General features: G+C 57.8%; 2 protein-coding genes across 6 annotated transcripts in view; one reads left to right on the top strand and one right to left on the bottom strand.

Moving 5' to 3' along the window:
* The window catches only part of LOC138415469 (proline-rich protein HaeIII subfamily 1-like), a 15,393-nt gene extending 12,448 nt beyond the window's left edge, over positions 1-2,945 (bottom strand). Inside the window, exons 1-3 of the mRNA XM_069544093.1 lie at positions 2,901-2,945; positions 2,519-2,666; positions 1,661-2,428 (exon numbers count right to left, since the gene is read on the bottom strand). Of these exons, the coding sequence (XP_069400194.1) occupies positions 1,661-2,428; positions 2,519-2,666; positions 2,901-2,945 (961 nt within the window). The remainder of the gene's footprint in view (positions 1-1,660; positions 2,429-2,518; positions 2,667-2,900) is intronic.
* Positions 1,967-19,702, top strand: TBKBP1 (TBK1 binding protein 1). Of its 5 annotated transcripts, none has more exons than XM_069543260.1 (10): positions 1,967-2,116; positions 4,012-4,271; positions 4,654-4,776; positions 5,014-5,118; positions 6,146-6,326; positions 7,549-7,724; positions 7,919-7,980; positions 16,296-16,414; positions 16,591-17,318; positions 18,163-19,702. In XM_069543260.1, exons 2-10 carry the CDS (start codon positions 4,047-4,049, stop codon positions 18,289-18,291), a joined length of 1,848 nt encoding a protein of 615 aa, XP_069399361.1. In that variant the 5' UTR covers positions 1,967-2,116; positions 4,012-4,046; the 3' UTR covers positions 18,292-19,702. The 5 variants fall into 5 exon arrangements, with proteins under 5 accessions (XP_069399361.1, XP_069399364.1, XP_069399363.1 ...); XM_069543263.1 differs by having other exon boundaries at positions 1,986-2,116; positions 7,552-7,724; XM_069543262.1 differs by lacking the exon at positions 1,967-2,116 and adding an exon at positions 2,454-2,656.

Here is a 19,702-nt window from a genome sequence, read left to right as displayed (position 1 = left end):
GGTGTTCACGAAATCCTTGAATAAGCGTACAGTGAGCAAGTACTATCAGGGCAGCTGGGGATAAGGATGGATAAAATGCAGTCCCTGTTCTCAATGTCTGTCCAATACAAACAACAGAATCAGAAATGGGGGGATGCTATGAAATTAGGTCTAGATTCCAAGGAGGTAATTTGGGGGCACCTGAACCAGGCATAATATCTGTTGGGCTTTTGCTACCAACTGCTTAGAATCCCAGATAAATCACTGGGCTGGCCCTGCCGGGTGACTCAGGCCTGAACCTTGACCAGCTCAGAAGCATCAGAAGCTGACAACTAATCTTGTAGAGTGTGTGCTTAGACTATACCTGGGCCCATTACCCTTTCCAGTGAGAGAAGGGCTGCCAGTCAGTTTCAGGTCCAGCTGATGGCCCAGTCCATGCTCATTAAGACCTCAGGCAACCCCACTACATTTATTTCCAGCCTCCAGTCTTTTGCCTGGTCTTCTAAGAGTTTTGGAAGAGAACCTGTACAGTCTTAAGGAAGATGACATCTGCCCAGCCCTCTGGATTAGTGGGGTGTCAGATGTCCCAGCTGGGTAGCCTTCATATCTAAAGGGCAGGGGGATTGTCCCATGTGGCTCAGAAAAAAAGCCAGTGTTCTGGACTGTAAAAGTCTAGCAGGAGAGACTGGAAAGGAAAACAGCAGGAAAAGGAGGAGGTAGGAAGCGGTGAGAATCCCTTTCTTTGAAAGGAAGGACTACAGAGCCTCTGCTGGCTCTTCTGGGAGGAGTTCACCCTTCAGTCCACTCTTCCCCCTACAGTGGGGCAAAATGGGAGCTGCTGCTGCTGCTTGTCAAAGCTCACAGCAAGAAACGTTTTTTCCTGTCCTTTCTGCATTCACCACCCCTTCCTCCAGTAGCCAAACAAGTAGGCTCAGGTTCCCAGCAGCCTGAACCTTCTCTCCAGATGTGAGGCTTCAAGCTAAATGCTGAACCCACCCAAAGCCCCTGATTTACCCTATACCCTGCTTCCAGGGTTGGCTTGTCAGGAGTTAGCCAGAGTCCTCCAGAATTTCCCGGATCATTCTCTACTGCAGCCAGGCTGGCCATGCCTCAGCCCACGTTTTTTAATCCATCAGGGAATAACCAAAAAGATTTTAACACCCCGGAGGAGACAGTCACAGATCACCTTTAGTTCCTATCCCCATTCCTCTTCTACAGTTGCCCAGGTCAGGAATTATCGCCAATTTAATTCAGAAGGGTTAAGTCACTTGCCTAAGGTCACACAGTGGGAAAGGGACAAAAACTTGTGACTCCTCCCCAGCAGTTTGGCAGGTGCACAAATACTCTTTGTGGAAAGGGTGAAATCTGTTTGTTCATTTCGCTGGCCTGTGGGCGCCTCTGTGTGTTGGGGGAGGGGGTTGTGTGTGGGAGAGGGAAGCTGTTCTTCCTAATGAACTTTTATCTCCTCAGTTCATTCTCATTTCCAAAGTTACTGATTTAACGCTAATCCGACTGAACTCCACGGTTACAGTATTTATTATCAGAACAATGCCCCCTCCCCCAAGAGCAATGACGAGCAGGTCTAATGTTTTCCTTCTCAAAAGAGCAAAGACCAAAACAATCCAATAAAGAATCTCACTTTCCCCTAAAATATATATCCTCAAAGCAAATCCCAACGCACCACCCGAGTTCCTACGCTGTCCGCAGACGCCCCCACACACCCGCCACGCCACACTGCGTGGGGAGGCGTCGGGGAGGGGGCGCGGAGCGCGGGCCGCGCGGCGGGGAGCCGGTGGGCGCCGGGCGCGCAGCCAGGCTGGGCCGCACGGCGGGGGCCGGCCGCCCCTCGCCACGTGGTGGTGGCCGCGGCGGGGTCCGCGGCGCCTTCCCAGCCAGAGAAACCCGGAGCAGCCGGGGAGGAGGAGGCGGCGGCGGCGGCGGCGGCGGCGGAGGAGGAGCGGGGCGGGAGCGAGGGAGGGGGGCTGGGGGGAGGGGTGGGGGGTGGGGAGAGACCCGGCGGCGGCGACAGGGCGAGAGCGGAGCGCGGTGCCAGGGGGGTGGGGGCACCGGTGCCCGTCTGGGGAGGGAGCAGGCGGAGGGGGTAAGCTGCGATTACCAGCAGGAACCGGCAGCAGCTGTGAGTCCCGGCAGGGCTGGGCGGGGGGAGGGGAGCGGCGCCTAGGGTTGGCCCCCGGGGGTCGCTGGGTGGGCTGAAGAGGAGGTTGGCCCGCAGCTGGTCCAGAGGAGCGGGGAGGGGAAGGGTCCGGCGTCGGCCGTTCGCATTCCCCCTGTCCCCCTCCTCCGCCGCTTCTCAGGCCGCACCGCTTCCGGAGCCCCTTCCCCGGCCCCGGAGGTGGACTAGGGGCCCGGGGCTCGGCGGCAGTGGGGGAGGGGGCTGCCTGGTCCGGGCCTCTGAGAGGGGGAGGGACGACAATTTCTGTCGGCCAAGCTAAAGGGGTTTAAAGGGCGGCTCTTAAAGGGGCCGCAGAAGGGGCCCGGGCCGAGGAGGCACCCCTTCCCCATCCGCCTGTCGTCGCGCTCGCGCGGGGCCGCTGGGCCGAAGGGAGAGAATGCAGAGGAAGCAAACGCGGGTCGCGATCGCCCAGGAGGCAGAGCCCCAGCTCGTGGGGTTGGGCTCGAAGTGGCGGGCCGGGGGTCGGGGGTGTGGTGAGCGCTGGTGAGCGGAGCTGGGGGAGAGGGGATAGGCTTGGAGAGGAGAGGGTTAAAGGTGGGGCCAGCCCTACAAACACGCGCACACACTTCTTACTCAGACCCGGTCACACGCGTTTCCCTGGCACTTAATGCGGGGCGGTGTTGGGGCCTGGGCCCGAGTCCTCTGCACCCAAGGCTTTTGCTGCCCGGCTTTGGGAGGTCGCGGACCCCACTGCCTCAATTCACACCTCGGGAGCCCCCTCTCTTACGCGCACACATGCTCCGGCGCGCGCGCACACCTCGGACATTCCCATAGTGCCTCACGTGACACACGGCCCCGAACGTGCCCACCCTTCACACACGCTCACGCACGCGTGCACACACGCACACACAAACACTCACGGCCTCCCGGTCACTTCCCCCTCCATCCGACCCCCGCCTGCATCCCCGCTTAAGGCGCTCATTGACTATGACACACCTACACTCATTCACAGACACACACTCCCCCCACACATGCCAGCCACAGACACACATTCATAAACAGGGCCAGGAGAAGTACACACGCACCCCCTCGCCTACTGTTTCGGGAGCCCTGAGTCATTCCTGCCCCCTCCCAGGGCTCCCCACTTCCCTGTGTGCAGGCACACAGGCCGGGCTTAGGAGTTCTTTGTCTGCCCTCTTCACCTGAGCCCTGCGGCCTCTCCCAGAGCCCCCTTCCCCTCTGTGTTCCCTCAGACACAGCCGAGGACTTCCTGTGGGTCCCAGGTCAGGGGTGAGGAGGGCCTGGAGGGTTGCCACAAACCCAGTGTGAGTTGGGGAGGCGCTTCCTTTTCCTGAACTCTGGGATCCTACAGGAGGAAGCTGGGAAGTTGGGCGGGGGCCCAGCAGAGGATGTGCTGACCGCGGTGGGGCTGACCCTCCCAGAGCACTGGGCCTTCCTTAGGGAGGAGCCAGGGGTGCGGGAGGCCTGGCATGAGGAGCTTGTCAGAGAGGTATTTGGGGAAGTGAGGCCTGGGGTGGGGAGGGGGCTGAGGAGTAAGTCAAGGCAGGCCTCATCTGGGCCCCCGGTGCTGGGAAGGCAGCGCTCTCCTGTCCACAGGTCTCCCTGGGTTCCGGAAAGAGTCCTTCTCCGCTTCTGGCTTCGCTTACTTGTCCCTGTTTGTCCCTGCTCCCACTGTCCCCCGCAAGTCTTACTTGTTTCTGGTCCCAGCCCCTTCCTCAGGGCAGCAGAGAAGAGAAGATGGGTCTGGGAGGGAGCTGTGAGACACAGAGGCAGGACCAGGCTGCATCTCAGCTGGCCACAGAGCTCCTCAGGCTAGGACAAGGGGTGTTGGGACAAGCTCTGGGCCCCCCTCCCCACCGTTGCTCCTGCTCTCCCAGGAGGCCCAGGGCGGGCTGTGGCCCAGGCCCTTGCCATGGAGTCCATGTTTGAGGATGACATCAGCATCCTGACCCAGGAGGCCCTGGGGCCCAGTGAGGTGTGGCTGGATGCCCCTGGAGATCCCTCGCTGGGGGAGGACATGTGCTCTGCCTCCCACTTTGCCCTGATCACAGCCTACGGAGACATCAAGGAGAGGCTGGGGGGCCTGGAGAGGGAGAATGCCACCCTCCGCCGCCGCCTCAAAGTCTACGAGATCAAGGTCAGAACCTGGGGGTGATGGGGGTCTGACTGTGTGTGTGGCAGGGGAGGGGGCTGCTGGAGATCCAGCAGAGACTTCATGGATCCGAAAGAGGGGTCTGGGGCACTCGAGGATCCCTCATGAGGATTATGGCTGCTCTGGATGGATGGGGACTCCGGAGAGCCCAGCACAAATCAGGAAGGGATCGGGAGGGATCCTCTTAGGAACGCTAGACCTTAGATCTAAAAAAGATCTGGCTGGTGGGAACCGCTTCCTGGGCTATGGGAATTGGGATGAACAGATCCCACTGGAACTGGGAGGGAGAGACTAGAACTCTGAGTCAGGTTGTGGGACGGGGACACAGTTAGGCTAAAGCTCTTCTGAGGGCCTACTTCATTTGCAGTACCCACTGATCAGTGACTTTGGGGAGGAGCACGGTTTCTCTCTGTATGAAATCAAGGATGGTTCCCTGCTGGAGGTGGAGAAAGTCAGCCTGCAGCAACGGCTCAACCAGTTCCAGCATGAGGTGAGCCCTCCCTGAGTCTTTGTTCCAATCCACCTCTGATAATCCCCAACCCCAGCCTCTGGCCTTCCGTCTCTTTGATCAGAGATGGCCATGGTCCCCCACAGTACCAGCTTCAACTCCGCCTGCCCTTCCACTGGGTGCTGGCAGTGGGGGTAGGAGGCACAGGGTGCTGCTCTGCCCCCAAGTCAAGGTAGGCCTGACTCTGGCTGCCCTCTGCCCTCTCTGTGCCTCATCCAGTTGCAGAAAAACAAGGAGCAGGAAGAACAGCTTGGGGAGATGATCCAGGCTTACGAGAAGCTCTGCGTAGAGAAGAGTGACCTGGAGATGGAGCTGGGGGAAATGGTGAGGTCCAGGGAGCCTGGGTGCTTGAGGGTGTGACCTTGGCTGTGTGCTTGTGGTATGCACTCTGCGTGTTCATGTCTGTCTGTGAGTGTCCACGTCTGGTAAGTGGGGTTGTGTGTCATACAAGTTGTGAGCAACTCTGCGTACATCTTGACTATACAGTGACGGAGGATGGCTATGTGAGTGGTCCTGTAGAACACTGTGAGTCTGTTTGTATGTTTGGGTCTCGTGCTGGGTTGACCCTCTGCCTATAGCACTGTGCTGGAAGGCTGTATGGGTAAGGACAGAGGGGACTGGAAGTGTTTGTGACTGCTGGGATGGGCCTTGGCCTGTGCGTGATTCTAAGTCACGGTATGGCCATGCAGTTGAGCAAGTGGGCAGGTGTCAGTCAGGAGACATGGTCTCTTACTGACTCCTAGCTATGACCTGGGTCAAGTCACTTAGCCTCTCTCCTGCCTCTGAGAAGTGGGGCAAATAATAACAACCTTGCTGAGCTGTTATGGGACATTCGTGTAAAAATGCTTTGACTTAATCGCCATTTACATGGCACTTACCTGTGTGCCAGGCATAATTCTCATCTCTTCAGGTATATTTACTGATTTTAATCCTTGTAACAAACTGACCTCAGAGGTAGGTGTGGTTAGCCCCATATTACAGATGAGGTACACAAAGCCCAGAGTAGTTACGTCACATATACAAATGGAAGTTTTTACGCTCTTGAGGGGGTGGCAGTGTTCGGATAGGGGGCTGAGTATCTTTAGAAGTGTTTCTATGTGTTGGTGACAGGGAAGAGGCATTAATTGTGACCTTGCAAGGGGCAGTAGCCAGAAACATCTGCATTGCAGTTGATGGGAGGGACCTTGTGCTCATGGCCTCTTGGAGAGTGGAGTTGGGATGTGTGACCTGGGGCCTCCGCTCAGTTTGGAGGGGTGATGGATACCCAGACGCGGGGAAGTCCTGGGTTTAGGGAGCCCATTGGATTGCCCTGGCCTGGTGCAGACCCTCACCCTTTTTTCTCCCTCTATAGCGGGCCCTGGTGGAGACTCACCTGCGGCAGATCTGTGGTTTGGAGCAGCAGCTGCGGCAGCAGCAAGGCCTCCGGGATGTAGACTTCCCCAGCCTGAGCCCCCCGCCCGCCCCTGCCCCGCCCTGTGCTGATCTGGACCTTCACTACTTGGCACTGAGAGGGGGATCCAGCTTGAGTCACGGTGAGATTTCAGTGACCCCTGGTATCCATACTCCAAAGTCCCCCCAGCCAGCCCCCCATTTCAACCCCGTTGGACTCCTCTAGGGTTTCAGATTGTTAGTCAACACCCCATTCAGTTCAGTTCAGTTACTCAGTTGTGTCCAGCTCTTTATGACCCCATGGACTGCAGTATACCAGGCTTCCCTGTCCTTCACCATCTCCCAGAGCTTGCTCAGACTCATGTCCACTGAGTCTGTGATGCCTTCCAATCATCTCATCCTCTGTCGTCCCCTTCTCCTCCTGCCTTCAGTCTTTCCCAGCCTCAGGGTCTTTTCTAATGAGTCAGTTCTTCGCATCAGGTGGCTAAAGTATTAGAGCTTCAGCTTCAGCATCAGTCCTTCCAATGAATATTCAGGACTGATTTCCTTTAAGATGGACTGGTTTGAGCTCCTTGGAGTCCAAGGGACTCTCAAGAATCTTCTCCAATGCCACAGTTCAAAAGCATCAGTTCTTCGGTGCTCAACTTGAATGTGAACGTGAAGTCGCTCAGTCGTGTCCAACTCTTTGCGACCCCATGGACTATAGCCTACCAGGCTCCTCTGTCCATGGGATTTTCCAGGCAATAGCACTTGAGTGGATTGCCATTTCCTTCTCCAAGGGATCTTCCCAACCCAGGGATCGAACCCAGGTCTCCCACGTCTTAGACAGATGCTTTACCATCTGAGCCACCAGGGAAGTTCGGTGCTCAACTTATACTGTCTTAAATTTCTCCCATAATCACCTCATCCCTCCTTAACCAACTGTCCCCTCACCTCACCACTATTACTCCAGGTTCTCCCAACTGACATCCCTCCCTTAAATCCTTCGTTCACAGGCTCCTCCTGCCATTCCTATATATGCCAGCAGAGGGCAGCCCCACCCAGAGTCCCCCTGCTCGTCTTTGGTTGCAATTAGGAGAGGCCCCTACGGATGCTTGGGGACGAGAGTCTGACCAGGGAAACTCTTCCAAAGCCCATCTTATCTCTCCCCTGACCTCCAGGAAGGTTAGAAAATGCAACGCAGCCCATCACTGCCCTCTGCTTTTAGCAGAGGTTTGTCTGTCGTCCTGGGGTGGCTGCCCTCCAGCTGTCTCTCTTGGAACCCTCGTGCTGCAGCCCTCACCTGTTTCACTTTGTGTTGATCTGGGAGTGGGTGGAGGGTACCTAGCAGCTGGTTCCAGCATGACATTGTCCTTTCCTCTGCAGCAGGCTGGCCAGGCGCCACGCCGAGTATGAGTGAGCTGGAGCGGCGGCGGCTGGAAGAGGCTCTGGAGGCTGCCCAGGGAGAGGCCCGAGGGGCTCAGCTTCGGGAGGAGCAGCTCCAGGCCGAGTGTGAGCGGCTGCAGGGGGAGCTGAAGCAGCTGCAGGAGACCCGGGCCCAGGTAAAAGCGGGGGCACCAACCCCAGGCCCCTGCTCTGGCACCTGTGGAGCTCTGTGGAGTGCTGGGAGCTGCTGGAAAGAACTCTTACAGAGATCTGGGGTTTCCTCACTGAGTACAGACCCGCCCTGGGAATGGTAAAGAAGGGAGGTCCAGGCCAGTGAGGTTGGGGTCTGACTGCTCCATCTTTCCCTTAGGATCTAGCCTCCAACCAGTCGGAGCGGGACATGGCGTGGGTGAAAAGAGTTGGGGATGATCAGTAAGTCACTTTGTAATCCTCTTCCTCTGAACCTCTGCAACCCAGGGGGTGGCATTTTCCAGGTTCCCTCTTTGGTTCACTCCTTCCCCTCCACATTGTTTGGGGGAACCTCTCTTCCAAGCAGTCAGGGCTGTGTTTTGGGTTGCTTGTGCGGCTCTGCATCCTTCACAGGGAAGGAGGCGAGGTTCTGGCATGCTCAGGTTCTAGGAGGTTCCCTTTGCTTTCTCTGGCACCCAGGCCTGTGTCTTGTCGAGGTGTCGGGTTGAGAGAGACTTCCTCGGCAGCTTTGCTGCTGTGTTGTGTCCTCTGGTGAGTTCTGGGTCTCTGTGGGACTCATTTTCTATCCCAGTAACAAGGCCCAGCCAGTTGGGTTAACCAGCTCCTCCCTGACAAGGAGAAAGGAGAAGATGGTCTCTTTCAGGATTGTCTCCTACCTCAGGAGAGAGAAAGCTGAGACTTAAGAGAGGACAGACTTCCTTGAGTTCATGCAGCAGCAAGCCGGGAATTAGAACATATCAGGCTGGGGTGTCCCTTGGGGATCCTGCCATTGAAGAGAAGCAGCAGTAGGTGGGAAGGGCGCTGTGTCAGTGGGGTGCCTAGTAGGGGCCTCTGGGGCAGCACTGGGCAGCCAGGGAGAGGGTGCACGCAGCCCGGCAGCAGTGAGCCTGGTGCCTCTCACATCCGCACCCGAACTCATCCTCTCCCACTTTCTGAGAAATAGAGCACAAGCCTCCTTCCGCCTAAGCCTTCCCCCCACAAGATGAGGAGTGTGATGCAGACTCCCTCCTTTCATTGGTGGGGAAGACTGAAGCCTGGAGAGGGCAGGAGCCAACCCTCCAGCACACACACACCCGGCTCCGGGACCCCCTGGGCCTCCTCACCTTCCTCCCTGCTCTGGTCAGTCAGGGGTACGCTCACCTCTCCCTGCACCCTGGGGTGAGGACCTGGGTGGAGCTGTGATAGCTGGGGAGTGAGAACCTAGTTTGTGGGACTAATGGGTGGGACTCCTCACTGTTAGGGGCCTCTGCAGAGAGGGTCCACCCTAGCTTGTGGCTGGCGCTCAGAGCCCGTCCTAGCCTGTATGCCCAGACCCGGAAAACACACATACCCATACATGTTCCAGAATCCTAGCTTGCCCCTAAAGTCACACTGTATCTCCCTTTATGGCTCACTAAATCCACCTCCCTCCCAGAAGACCAGTCGAGAAACCTCCCTCAATAGGTTGAACCCAGAGAGAGGATTTTTTTTTGGCTGGAGTCTGAACAGCCAGGCTTCGGATCTCAGGGACCCCTCCTGGGATGCGGAGTGGCTCAGCTTTGCTGATTTCACCTCGTTGGCCCCAGGTTTCCCTCACAGGCTCAGCGGTCCATCACTGCTGAGGGCTGTGAGTGGAAGGTGGTGTGGGGGAGGCCGAGAAGAGGTGGCACATCCCCAGGGGCCGAGTGAGTGGGTAAAAGAGGATCCCTCCCACAGACGCCTCTGGAGGCCAGGCCATCCATGCCACTCATCCTAGCCGGAACAGCCCCTTTTCCTCCCCTTACAAGGTACCTACGCCCACCCTGTCTCTTAGCCAGAGGGAGCTGGGCTCTGCTCCGGGCTGGTCCTACCAGAGGTGACATCCAGCTCCTGCCCCGGGTCTTCATGTTTGGACTCTGCTCACTGCCTCCCGGACGTCTGCCCCTGGAGCCAGCCGGGCCCTGCCTGCCCAGCTTGACAGTTCCTTTCAGGCCAAGCATCTCTGGACAGCCCCAGCTTGGCAAGAGTTAATTCTCAGAGGAAGTCCTCACTCCCCCGGTAGTTTTATTTTCTTATAAGCTCAGCTCCTTTTCGTAATAAGCTGCTTCCCGAGTGCTCCCTCCCCTGTCCTCCCACCTGAGGAGGCGTCAGTCACCTGGCCTCAGCTCCTTTCCCCGCACCAGCCCCTACCTTCCCTTCTACTTCTGCCTGACCCTTCAGGCGCATGGGAATTTTACATGTGGGCCTTCCAGGAGAGGATAGCCGAGGTGGGTTATCTGGATGGAGGTGTGAAAGCGGAAGAGGGGGCCACAGAGGTTCCTGAGTCCAGCCCACGCCTCGGTGGGAACTCATTGTATCCCAAGAGGTGCTCCCCTCCTTGGCGTGGATGCCTCCAGGGTGGTCATCACTTTTACTGTGGGAGTCCTGGCTGTTCACATAGCCTTCCCCACACTACAGCTGCCTCTATGAATTCCCCTCTGTGAGGCTGCCTGGTGCTGAGGGGCCAGGCCTGGAGGCAGTCCCAGCCCCAAGGTTTCCAGTCTCCCCAATCCCAGCCCCTGGTTCATAAGACCATCGTCAGTGTTCCTCTGACAATGGGCACCCAGACCAGATCGCCACCCTCCAAATCTGACCTCAGGGCAAGATTTCCCGGCCGTGTGGTCAGCCCAGCATCTAGTAGTCAGTGCCCAGGGGAAGGGCCACTGAAGGTGACCCACCTTCAGTGACCAGGGGCTAAAGGCAATAATGAAGGAAGAGATGGGAGTGGAGACCAGAAGGGTCCCAGCCAAGCGAGAGGTGCAGACCCACGGCCCCTCCTCTGGCCTATTCAGGGTCTCAGGTCCTGAGTGTGGCCTTCCTGGGGGTGTGGCTAACTCTGAGGATGGAAGGGCGATTGTGGAGAGGGGGCTTCTGAGGGGATGCAGGGCCAGTGAAGGAGGGGGTTCATCCACGAGGGGAGCATCTGTGAGCAGAAGGGGGTTCAGTATCAGTGATGAGGGGGAAAACTATCGGCCTTTTTCCCCAACATGGGGGGCTCAATGTTGCAGCCTGGGTGCTTTTCCGCCCACTCCCCCCCACCCCTCTCTCCGCCCACAAGCCTCTGCGTGGGCTGCGGTTAGTGGTAGGGGAGAAGTGTGAACTCTGAGAGAGAGAGGATGGAAACTCTGCACAGAGGTCAAGGGCAGTGTAGGGGGGTCAGGACGGAAGTCGGAGACCCCCGTGTACCCTGAGCTCAGTCTCATGCCCCAGAGCCAGCAGGCCCAGGGCCTCCCCCTTCACGCTTCTCACCCTCCCTACTTCCTTTCTTTCAAATTTCCTTCAGCCGGGACGCCCAGCCCACAGGACTGAAGCCCTGAGCTCTTGCAGCCTTGGGGCTCCCCAAGGGTGGGGAGGGGTTCTGAAGTCGGGGGCCCACCACGCCCACCTAACTGTGGTCTGAGGAGTTGGTGGGCTTTGAACCACCTCTGACCCTCTCCCTGCCAGGGAGGCAGAGAGCAGCTCTTACCCACGCTATCTCCCTCGATGAGGAACACCACATCCTCCCCTCATTCAAACCAAACTCATTGAGCTGGTATCTCCTTAAATGGATCAAAACTGGTTTCCCCTTTTCACCTCCCATCTCCTCGGCATTTCCCCGAGTCCTTATTCCAGCAGACACCGTGCGAGGCAGTTTACCTATAAAATCTCATTTGAGTCTCACCAAAAACCATGTGACAGTGTTGTCCCCTGAGCAAATCAGGGTACAAGGAAGTAATCAGAGAAATTAAGTGCAAATACCAAGCAGGTCCTGAAATGATGAGGTAATAGCACTTCTGTGGTGTTTTTATGGTTCAAATTCTTGTCCAGGTAGGAGGTCCTTATACGAGGAGGAGCAGCTAGCCCAATTTGTTGACTGATCACTTTTGAAAGTGAAAGGAGGCCCTATTAATAATTCTGCCAGGTGACTACTGTCAACCAGGACAGCCCTGGGCAAACTGGGATCTGTGGGCCCCAGGCCTGGAGGAGGACTCTGATTCCAACCCTGGTGTGAAACTTCTCCATTTAGCTGCATCTGGGGAGGCTTTCTAGACACCAAGAACATCTGGCTGAGCTGGAAGGGTGGCAGGGGCTGCCATGAAGAGCCGGGCTCTGTGGACCGCAAGTCATAGCTGGTCGAGGAGAGTGAAGGGGCTCAAGGCGCCTGAAAGGAAGTGGTAGATCGCTGGGTTGTTGCAAGCGACTTCCTCCTCCCCCCAGCCCGCAACCTCAAGTCCGCTCCACGGCCGGGTGCCTGTGGTCCCCTCCCTGAGGGTCAGGCCGGGCGGGAAGACTAGTGCTGGGTGTGCCTGTGGGTAGTGGAAAGTTTGGTCCTTAAATGCCCTCGCAAGGGTGAAGTGGCTAGGGGGCAGCGGGGGCAGCTATGGGCAAGGATGGAGGAGCTGGGAATGCTGGGTTTCTGTTTTCCTCCTGATTCTGTCAGCCAGGGATTCTGACCACATGACCAGCTCTGATCCTGATCCCATCCCTGCCTGTAACCCCCATCCCTCATCCTGACCCCAACTCTGTCTCCAGTCCTGACGGAAGATGATCTCATCAGACCCTGACTCCCGCCTTAATCTTGACCTCGAGCCGTCCCTAGTTCTAATCCCATGACCCACTGCTAGCCTGAATCTTGACCCTGCCACATCCGCATCCTCATGGAGGCTCCAGCGCATCACAGGGCACCCAGTGAACCAGGAGGACACTGCATGCAGAAGCCCGTGTGTCTCCCAGCTGGTTTGGGGCAGAATGCTTAGATCGCTAACCTTTCTCATCTCTGTTGCTTTATCAATAGCAGTGAAGATGATTGTTTCTACATGAGTTTTTGAACTCCCTGAATTATTCGTGGAAAGAAAGAATGAAAGGATAAGTCAACAGAGGGTGGAATGGTGTACAGGGCCTTGGAGCCCTTTCCTGCCAGCACTGCCATTTGCACTCTGGCTCCTCCAAAGGTGCCAGCTCAGCAGGCTGAGGTGCCAAGAGCCTGTTTGAGTCCCTGCTTCGTGCCACTGCTGCTCTGTGATGACCTTGAGCTGGCCTCTTAATATAAACTCTGTCCTTCCACTTCCACATGTGTTGAGCACCCTCCTGTCCCCTCCCTGGACAGGGCTGCTGATACTCAGGGATCCCAGGCCACTTTGGAGGTCCCCAGTCTCTTTCTCCTCCTCTTAGCCTTCTGCTGCCTTCCCACCTATCTTTTCCCCCTTCCCTGATCCTTTTGGAAGGCAGTTGATAGCTGAGTAGTGAGCAGCCTTGACTTCAGCATCCAGGAGACCAGAGCTCCCATTCCAGCAACTCCACTATTACTAGGCTTTATGACTTTGGTCAACTGATTTAACCTCTGTAAGCTTCGGTTTTCTCATCTGTAACATGGAGGTAACAAGCCAGCCAACACTGCAGGGTTGTCCTGAAGATTAAGTTCTTAGCACAATGCCCGGCCTCTGATAAGGGCTCATACAGATTATGATTCTTTTCTGGGTGCTTCCCAAGTTCTGAGAGATTCAGACGGAACTTGTTCCCCATAATTTAAGCAATGAGGAAGCACCCAGATGCAGGCATCTGCTGCCGTTCACCTGACCCAGCCTTCCCAGACAGCCGTGATGGTGGAAAATAGCGCTCAGGTGTGGGCCAGGAAGCGGAATGTGTATTCAGGTGCACGCATGCAACTCTTGGTTGTGTTGTGAAGTTGAGATTTTTTCCACTGAATTGGCAGTGTTTTCTAACGTGAGTCATTCAGGTCGTTAGCGTATTTAGCAGCCCAGGCCTGTGCCTCTTGAGGTGGGTAGTCACTAAATGCAGGAGGAAGGTCTCACAGCACCTTGGAGCATCAGGTCTGGTCCCCCTAACCTTGCCCAGGGTCTCAGAGGCAGTTTCGAGGGTTGCCTAGAGCTCCTGGAGGACACGGGGCAGTGGTGGGGGGTGCAGAGCTGGAAGAGGGGCTGAGTGTCCTGGGCTAGGGTCTTCTCCCTTCCGTTTCCTGCTGCCTTGCCTATTTTGCTGCGAGGAGGGTACTGGGAACTCGGTGCTGGAAACTAGGGTAGCTCCTGACAAGGGGAGGAAGGCAGGCAGAGGAGAGATGGGGCCTGGCAACTGAGTGTGGCAGGTGAGATCTCTGAGGCAGGGTGTGAAGGCGACGACCTGTATCTGTCACCTGAGATACGCAGTGAAAGCAGATGGGGAGAGAAACTGGCTGCTCGGTCAGAGGGGATGTTCCATCTGTGCCCTACCCAGAGCCCCCTCCTGCCCTCACCACTGGGGGGTTAGCATGATTGTCTGGAAGTCCCCAGTCTGAGGGAGGAGATGCAGCTCTTACCCTCAGACCCCCTTGGCTTGAAGTGGGGAGACTTCCACTGGGAAGTCCCCCATTTACTATGGGCCATAGACCGGACCTCTCAGTCTGATGAGGGTGATGCCGTTCCTTCCCATAGACCCATGCTAAAGGAGGAGGGCGGGGGACATAGGACACCCGAGGGCTGAGATAAGATGGGACGGAGGCTGCAGCACCTTGGCAGAGGCTCCCCAAAGGACTCCTTCCCTCTGTTCCTGTCCACCATCAGACTGGTAGAGGGCACTCTCCCTCCCTAAGAAATGGGGTTGTTCCCCAGAATCCCAGCCTGTTTGCAGTAATTTGGCTTTGGCCCAGATGGGTTAAAAATAGTTTTGTTGTGGGAGGGGCTCCCCCTCCACCCAGCTCTGCCCCAGGATTAGTGAGAGAACAAGGCGAGAGCGAGGGAGTTCAGTCACCATCTACCCGCTGCACTCGGCTTTTCCTGCCCTCTGAAGCCCTAACCTCACGACTTCCCGTCCTCTTCTCCGGGGTTGGTCAGACACACACACACACACACACACACACACACTCTCTCTCTCTCCCACTCACTCGCCCTGTTCCTCACTCATCACACTGGTCTCACACCTCCCTTTGCTCCCTCCCATTCACATGTATCCTCTCTTACATGCCCCATTACCATGAGATGAGAGCAGGGTCCTCTCCTTGCTTCCCAGCTATTGGGGCAACACCCCCCTCCCCCCCCCCCGCCTCCCCGAGACAGAATCCCTCTGGAGTGGCCAAGCTTCTCTCTGCCATTTCCCCCCCAGCTCCGACTTCCACCAAGTTCCAGAATCCCTTCTGGATTGGGTGAGGGGGCAAGATCTGGGGAAACAATATCCCCTGCCTCCCAGGCTCTGTCCAGGCCCAGATCAGAGATGAAGGCAGTGACCCAAGTCACCTGTGTCACAGGCATAGTCTCCTGTTATGTCAGGATGGGCTCCCTGGAGGTGTGCAGGCTAGGGTGGGAGAGAGAGGAGGGGCAGCACTGAGAATGGTAACTCATTCAGCCATTCTGGGTCAAAGGGACCCAAAGAGAAAGGGAGAGAAAAGGAAGTGGTTGAAGTCTTTGCTGAGTCTGTTCCAGCTCCATGAGGGTGGGTGCCCTGGAGGCCTGAGCAGGAAGTGGGAGGAAAAAAAGGGAAAAAGAGGGACTTCCCTGGTGGTCCAGTGGTTAAGATTCCACCCTTCCACAGTAAGAGGCACAGGTTCAATTCTTGGCCAGGGAACTAAGATCTTGCATGCTGCATGGCCTGGCAAAAAAGAGAAAAAGGGAACAAGAAAGAAAAATGGTAAGAGAGGCTCAATTCAATACTGACTTACTGAACAGCTACCGGGTACCAGATCCTGGACAAGATGCTGGGAATACGAACACAGTGATGATCTCTGTGTTTGAGGAACTCCCAGTGAAGTTCCAGAAGAAGGCAACTTTTGTTAGGTGCTTAACGTGAGTGGTACCCCCTGGAGGTGTGCCGGGCACAATAGCTGTTCACAGAGATCTCCAGGTAAAGGGCTCCCTGGTGGTCCTGGGAGTTGCAAGACTGAAAGGAGCAAAGCAGTGGACCTAGGCATACTTGGGTTCAAGTGTATCAGTCAGCACCTCTGCCAAGCCAGGAGGCCATGTCTTCACTTACAGAATGGGGCTCTTCATAGGCTGTGCAACAGCGGTCTCTAATCTTCCAAAGGTGAGAACTCCTCTGGCCCCCGCCCCCATACGCAGATTGTACTTCACTATTAGCATGAGTACTTTGAGAAAACTCACAGCGACAAAAGCTACCATAAATTCAGTGCAGCTTTTTGATGAATCTGTGTTTTATTTGTCACCACAGTTTCTGCACAGATTAGAAACACATTCACACATACCTGTATGAGATGTGTTCAGGCCACAGACAGTGCTCAGTGAATACACAGATTCAGGGAGCCCTTGAAATCACTGAGTGCTCCAGCCCCCGCCCATTGTCTTGGGAACCACTGCCCTAGCCCCAGGTAAGGTATAGGGAACCCCCTGGAAGAGGTTCCCCTTTGAGGTGGCCCTTAATGCCCAAGAGAATTTCTGCAGCGGGGGTTGGAGGGTCTGGGAGGGGAGGGCCAGATGCCAGGGCAGAGGCTGTTCTTCCTCCACAGCTGTGACAGTAAACCCACTTCCCTTCTCCGCTTACCCACTCTCTGCCCTCTGACCTCAGGGTCAGGGCAGGCTTCGGTCAAGCCTTGACCGGGGTGACTGGGTGTCCTTCAGGGTGAATTTGGCACTGGCTTACACGGAGCTGACCGAGGAGCTGGGCCGGCTTCGGGAGCTGAGTTCGCTGCAGGGGAGGATCCTGAGGACGCTGCTGCAGGAGCAGGCCCGGAGTGGCGGTGAGAGGACCCAGAGGGAAGCAGGGGCCACCCTCCACTTCCTTCCCCGGTACCCCGGCCTGTTCCACTCGGGAGGAGACTGGGTGGGCACTGGTGGCTGGCAAGGCCCGGGCTCCCCAGTCCTGACGTCCTCTAGCCCCACCATTGTCACCTGACCTGTTCCGCTTCTCTTCTAGGCCAGAGGCACTCGCCGCTGTCGCAGCGCCACTCCCCGGCCCCCCAGTGCCCCTCGCACTCCCCGCCGGCCCGCGCGGCGCCCCCGTGTCCCCCTTGCCAGTCCCCTGTCCCCCAGCGCCGCTCCCCTGGACCCCCCTGCCCCTCGCCCCAGCAGCGCCGCTCTCCGGCCTCGCCCTCCTGTCCGTCGCCTGTCCCGCAGCGCCGCTCGCCGGTGCCGCCGCCGTGTCAGTCCCCCAGCCCGCAGCGCCGCTCCCCAGGGCCCCCCACCTGCCCGGCCCCGCAGCCCCGGCCTCCGCCGCCCCCGCCGCCCGGGGAGAGGACGCTGGCCGAGCGAGCCTACGCCAAGCCGCCCAGCCACCACGTGAAGGCCGGCTTCCAGGGCCGGCGCAGCTACTCCGAGATGGCGGAGGGCGCGGGCTACGCGGGCGCCTCCCCGCCCTGGCTGCAAGCCGAGGCGGCCACGCTGCCCAAGCCGCGGGCCTACGGCGGCGAGCTCTACGGTCCCGGCCGGCCCCTCAGTCCGCGGCGCGCCTTCGAGGGCATCCGCCTGCGCTTCGAGAAGCAGCCGTCGGAGGAGGAGGAGTGGGCCGTGCCCGCCAGTCCGCCCAGCCCGGAGACCGGCGCCATCCGCTGCGCCTCGTTCTGCGCGGGCTTCCCGGTCCCCGAGTCGCCCGCCGCCACCGCCTACGCCCACGCCGAGCACGCGCAGTCCTGGCCGTCCATTAACGTGAGTGCACTGTGGCCGGAGACCCGGGAGCCCCGCCCTCGGCTTCGCACCGAGTGATGGGCGGGGCTCCCTGCCTTGGACGCCACACTCCTCCCCCGGACGGTGCGTCCCCCTCTCTCCAGTGGCGTTTTGTTGGCTTGAATTGGGGCCGACTCTTTAAAACTTATTCAGTTGCATGGTTAAAGACCCAGTCTTCAGAGTGACAGTCCTTGCTTTGATTCTGGACTTCAACACTTAATAGTAACCATCTATTAATTGGTGATGGAGGCCGTGCTGACACGGGTCTTGGGTCCCGGCAGGGACAGCCCTGCTCATTCAGCTCTGTTCATCAGGCCTCAGAGCCCTTTTCTGTCTGTCCTAGAAGACAACCGTTTCTCAGGGCTGTATCGTTTCACAGAAATAGTGAGTTTCCTGGATGTCAGAGCCAACCCTCGCCACCTGGAAGGACCAAAATACATTCCGGAGTCAGACAGAAAATTATTTTGGGGCGGTACATTGTTAGGGTTATCCGTTGCTCTGAGTTATCAGGGAGCTGTGTCTGAGTAATTCTGAGGGCATGTCTGGGTCTTGGCTCCCCTCATTGCTGCAGATATTCTGGCAGGCTGAGCATACCTACCTCCCCGTTCAGCACCACCTGGGGACACCATGCCCAGGATTGGAAGAGTGGGTGCTTAACTGGGGGAAAGTGGTTAGGGAGGGGGAGGAAGGGGGTGATATAGAAGTGCCCAGACGCCTTCTCATGCCACAGCGCTCCCTGCCTTGAGTCCTAGGAAAGGGCAAGCTGGAAAGTGGGGGCTGTGAAGGACTGATGTGGACCATAAACAACTCCTTTCTCTCCCCACAGCTGCTGATGGAGACAGTGGGCTCTGATATCCGCAGCTGCCCCCTCTGCCAGCTGGGTTTCCCAGTCGGGTACCCAGATGATGCCCTCATCAAACACATTGACTCCCATCTGGAGAACAGCAAGATCTAGGGTGCCTCCCCCCACCCACTGGCAGTTTCTCCTCCTTCTCCCATCACCCCCACTCACTCACTCACTTTGAATGCTGCATGAATCTCGTGGGGGGCTCCTGCCCCTTGCGACCCCCAGATACCTCCACTAGCTACTGAGTCAACGTGTGTGCCGTCTTCCCTGGTCCAGGCACCACTCAGCCCTGACTCTTCCCGGGAGGTCAACCGAGGCTCTCCCCAGCTCCCTGGCTTCTGCTGGGGAGGTGGGAAGGGCTGGGATGGGGAGGGGCGTATCCTACCCAGCCTCTCCTTCTGCCTTTCTCTTCTCAAACAGTTGGATCCAAGAAGGTATCTAGTGCTTGGGCCTGGGAGAGGGGAGGGTATCAGAAGACTCCAGAAGCTCCCCCAGCCCCTACCCAGATGGCCACATTTCTCAGGCTGTGCTCTGTCCAGGGAGTGCCTCCCTGTGGGGTCCCAGAGCCTGCCCTGCACACTGATGCCAGTTCCTCTGTCCCCTGGCCAGGTTGGAGCTCGTGGCATGGGCCCCCCACTGCGGGAAGGAGGCATCTTGTTTCTTGCCATTCCCTGCAGGCCAGCCTTGTTTCCCTCCTCAGCCCACCCTGGGGAATAGGGAGGGTGGGAGAGGAGAGGGAGGACCCTAAAGGACTGGGAGCATCTGGCCCCAAGAGTCTGCCCTGAGGCACCATGGCCCGCAGGCCAGTGAACCATCTGTGTCTGCCTCCCAGGCCCATGCCCTCCTTCTGGAGCCCCCAGTGTCAAGGCACAGGTTGTTAAGGCAGATGCGTCCCCCCAACCTGACCCCACTCAAGCCCTGACACCACAGGTGCCCTGGAGCCCAGGTGTGACTCAGCCTCCAATAGCTGGGTGGATGTCATCAGGCCAGCCTCCCAGGCCAGAACCTGAGGATGGGCCCAGGGTGCTGTGGAGATCAACTTAAAAAGAGCTAACCCCCTTCCCACACCCCAGAGACCCACATTCCCTCTGTGAAATCTACCTCAGAGTCATACCCTCAGAAGGACGGGTAAGTAGGAGGCCAGGGGGTCCCCGGGGCTGAGATGGGGAGCTTCCCAGGCAAGAGCCTGCTGCCCCACGATGAGTCCACTCTCCTCCACTGCGAGCCTCTCCCAGGCCTCAGCCCGGGCGGGGGCAGTGGGTGCTGCTCTCAGTGCACGTACCATTCTGACCCAACTCTTCCAGGCCCCCCACCTCCTCACCCGCCCACCTCCTCAGTGCAGGGGAGGGAGGGGGTGTGTCGGGGCGGGGCAAGCGGCCAAGGACTACAGGGACACATGGCATTGTACCTTGAGTGTCCCCCTAGGGAGGCGAAACAGGGAAGGGGGACTGGAAAGGGGAAGCGGGGCCCCTGAGCTCTCTGAACAAGTTGAAAGTCCAAATAAAACTTACCTGTTCCA

This window comes from Ovis canadensis, chromosome 11 (genome assembly GCF_042477335.2).
Source record: "Ovis canadensis isolate MfBH-ARS-UI-01 breed Bighorn chromosome 11, ARS-UI_OviCan_v2, whole genome shotgun sequence".
NCBI classification, from domain to species: Eukaryota; Metazoa; Chordata; class Mammalia; order Artiodactyla; family Bovidae; genus Ovis; species Ovis canadensis.
Note: the sequence above shows the minus strand (reverse complement) of the source record. Positions and strands in the feature narration are given on the sequence as shown.

Bases quoted from the DNA above. Each gene is read 5' to 3' on its own strand.
- TBKBP1 (XM_069543260.1), top strand. From the start codon at position 4,047: ATGGAGTCCATGTTTGAGGATGACATCAGCATCCTGACCCAGGAGGCC. The intron at 4,272-4,653 runs GTCAGAACCTGG...CTTCATTTGCAG, and splicing joins TCAAAGTCTACGAGATCAAG to TACCCACTGATCAGTGACTT. The intron at 16,415-16,590 runs GTGAGAGGACCC...CTTCTCTTCTAG, and splicing joins GGAGCAGGCCCGGAGTGGCG to GCCAGAGGCACTCGCCGCTG.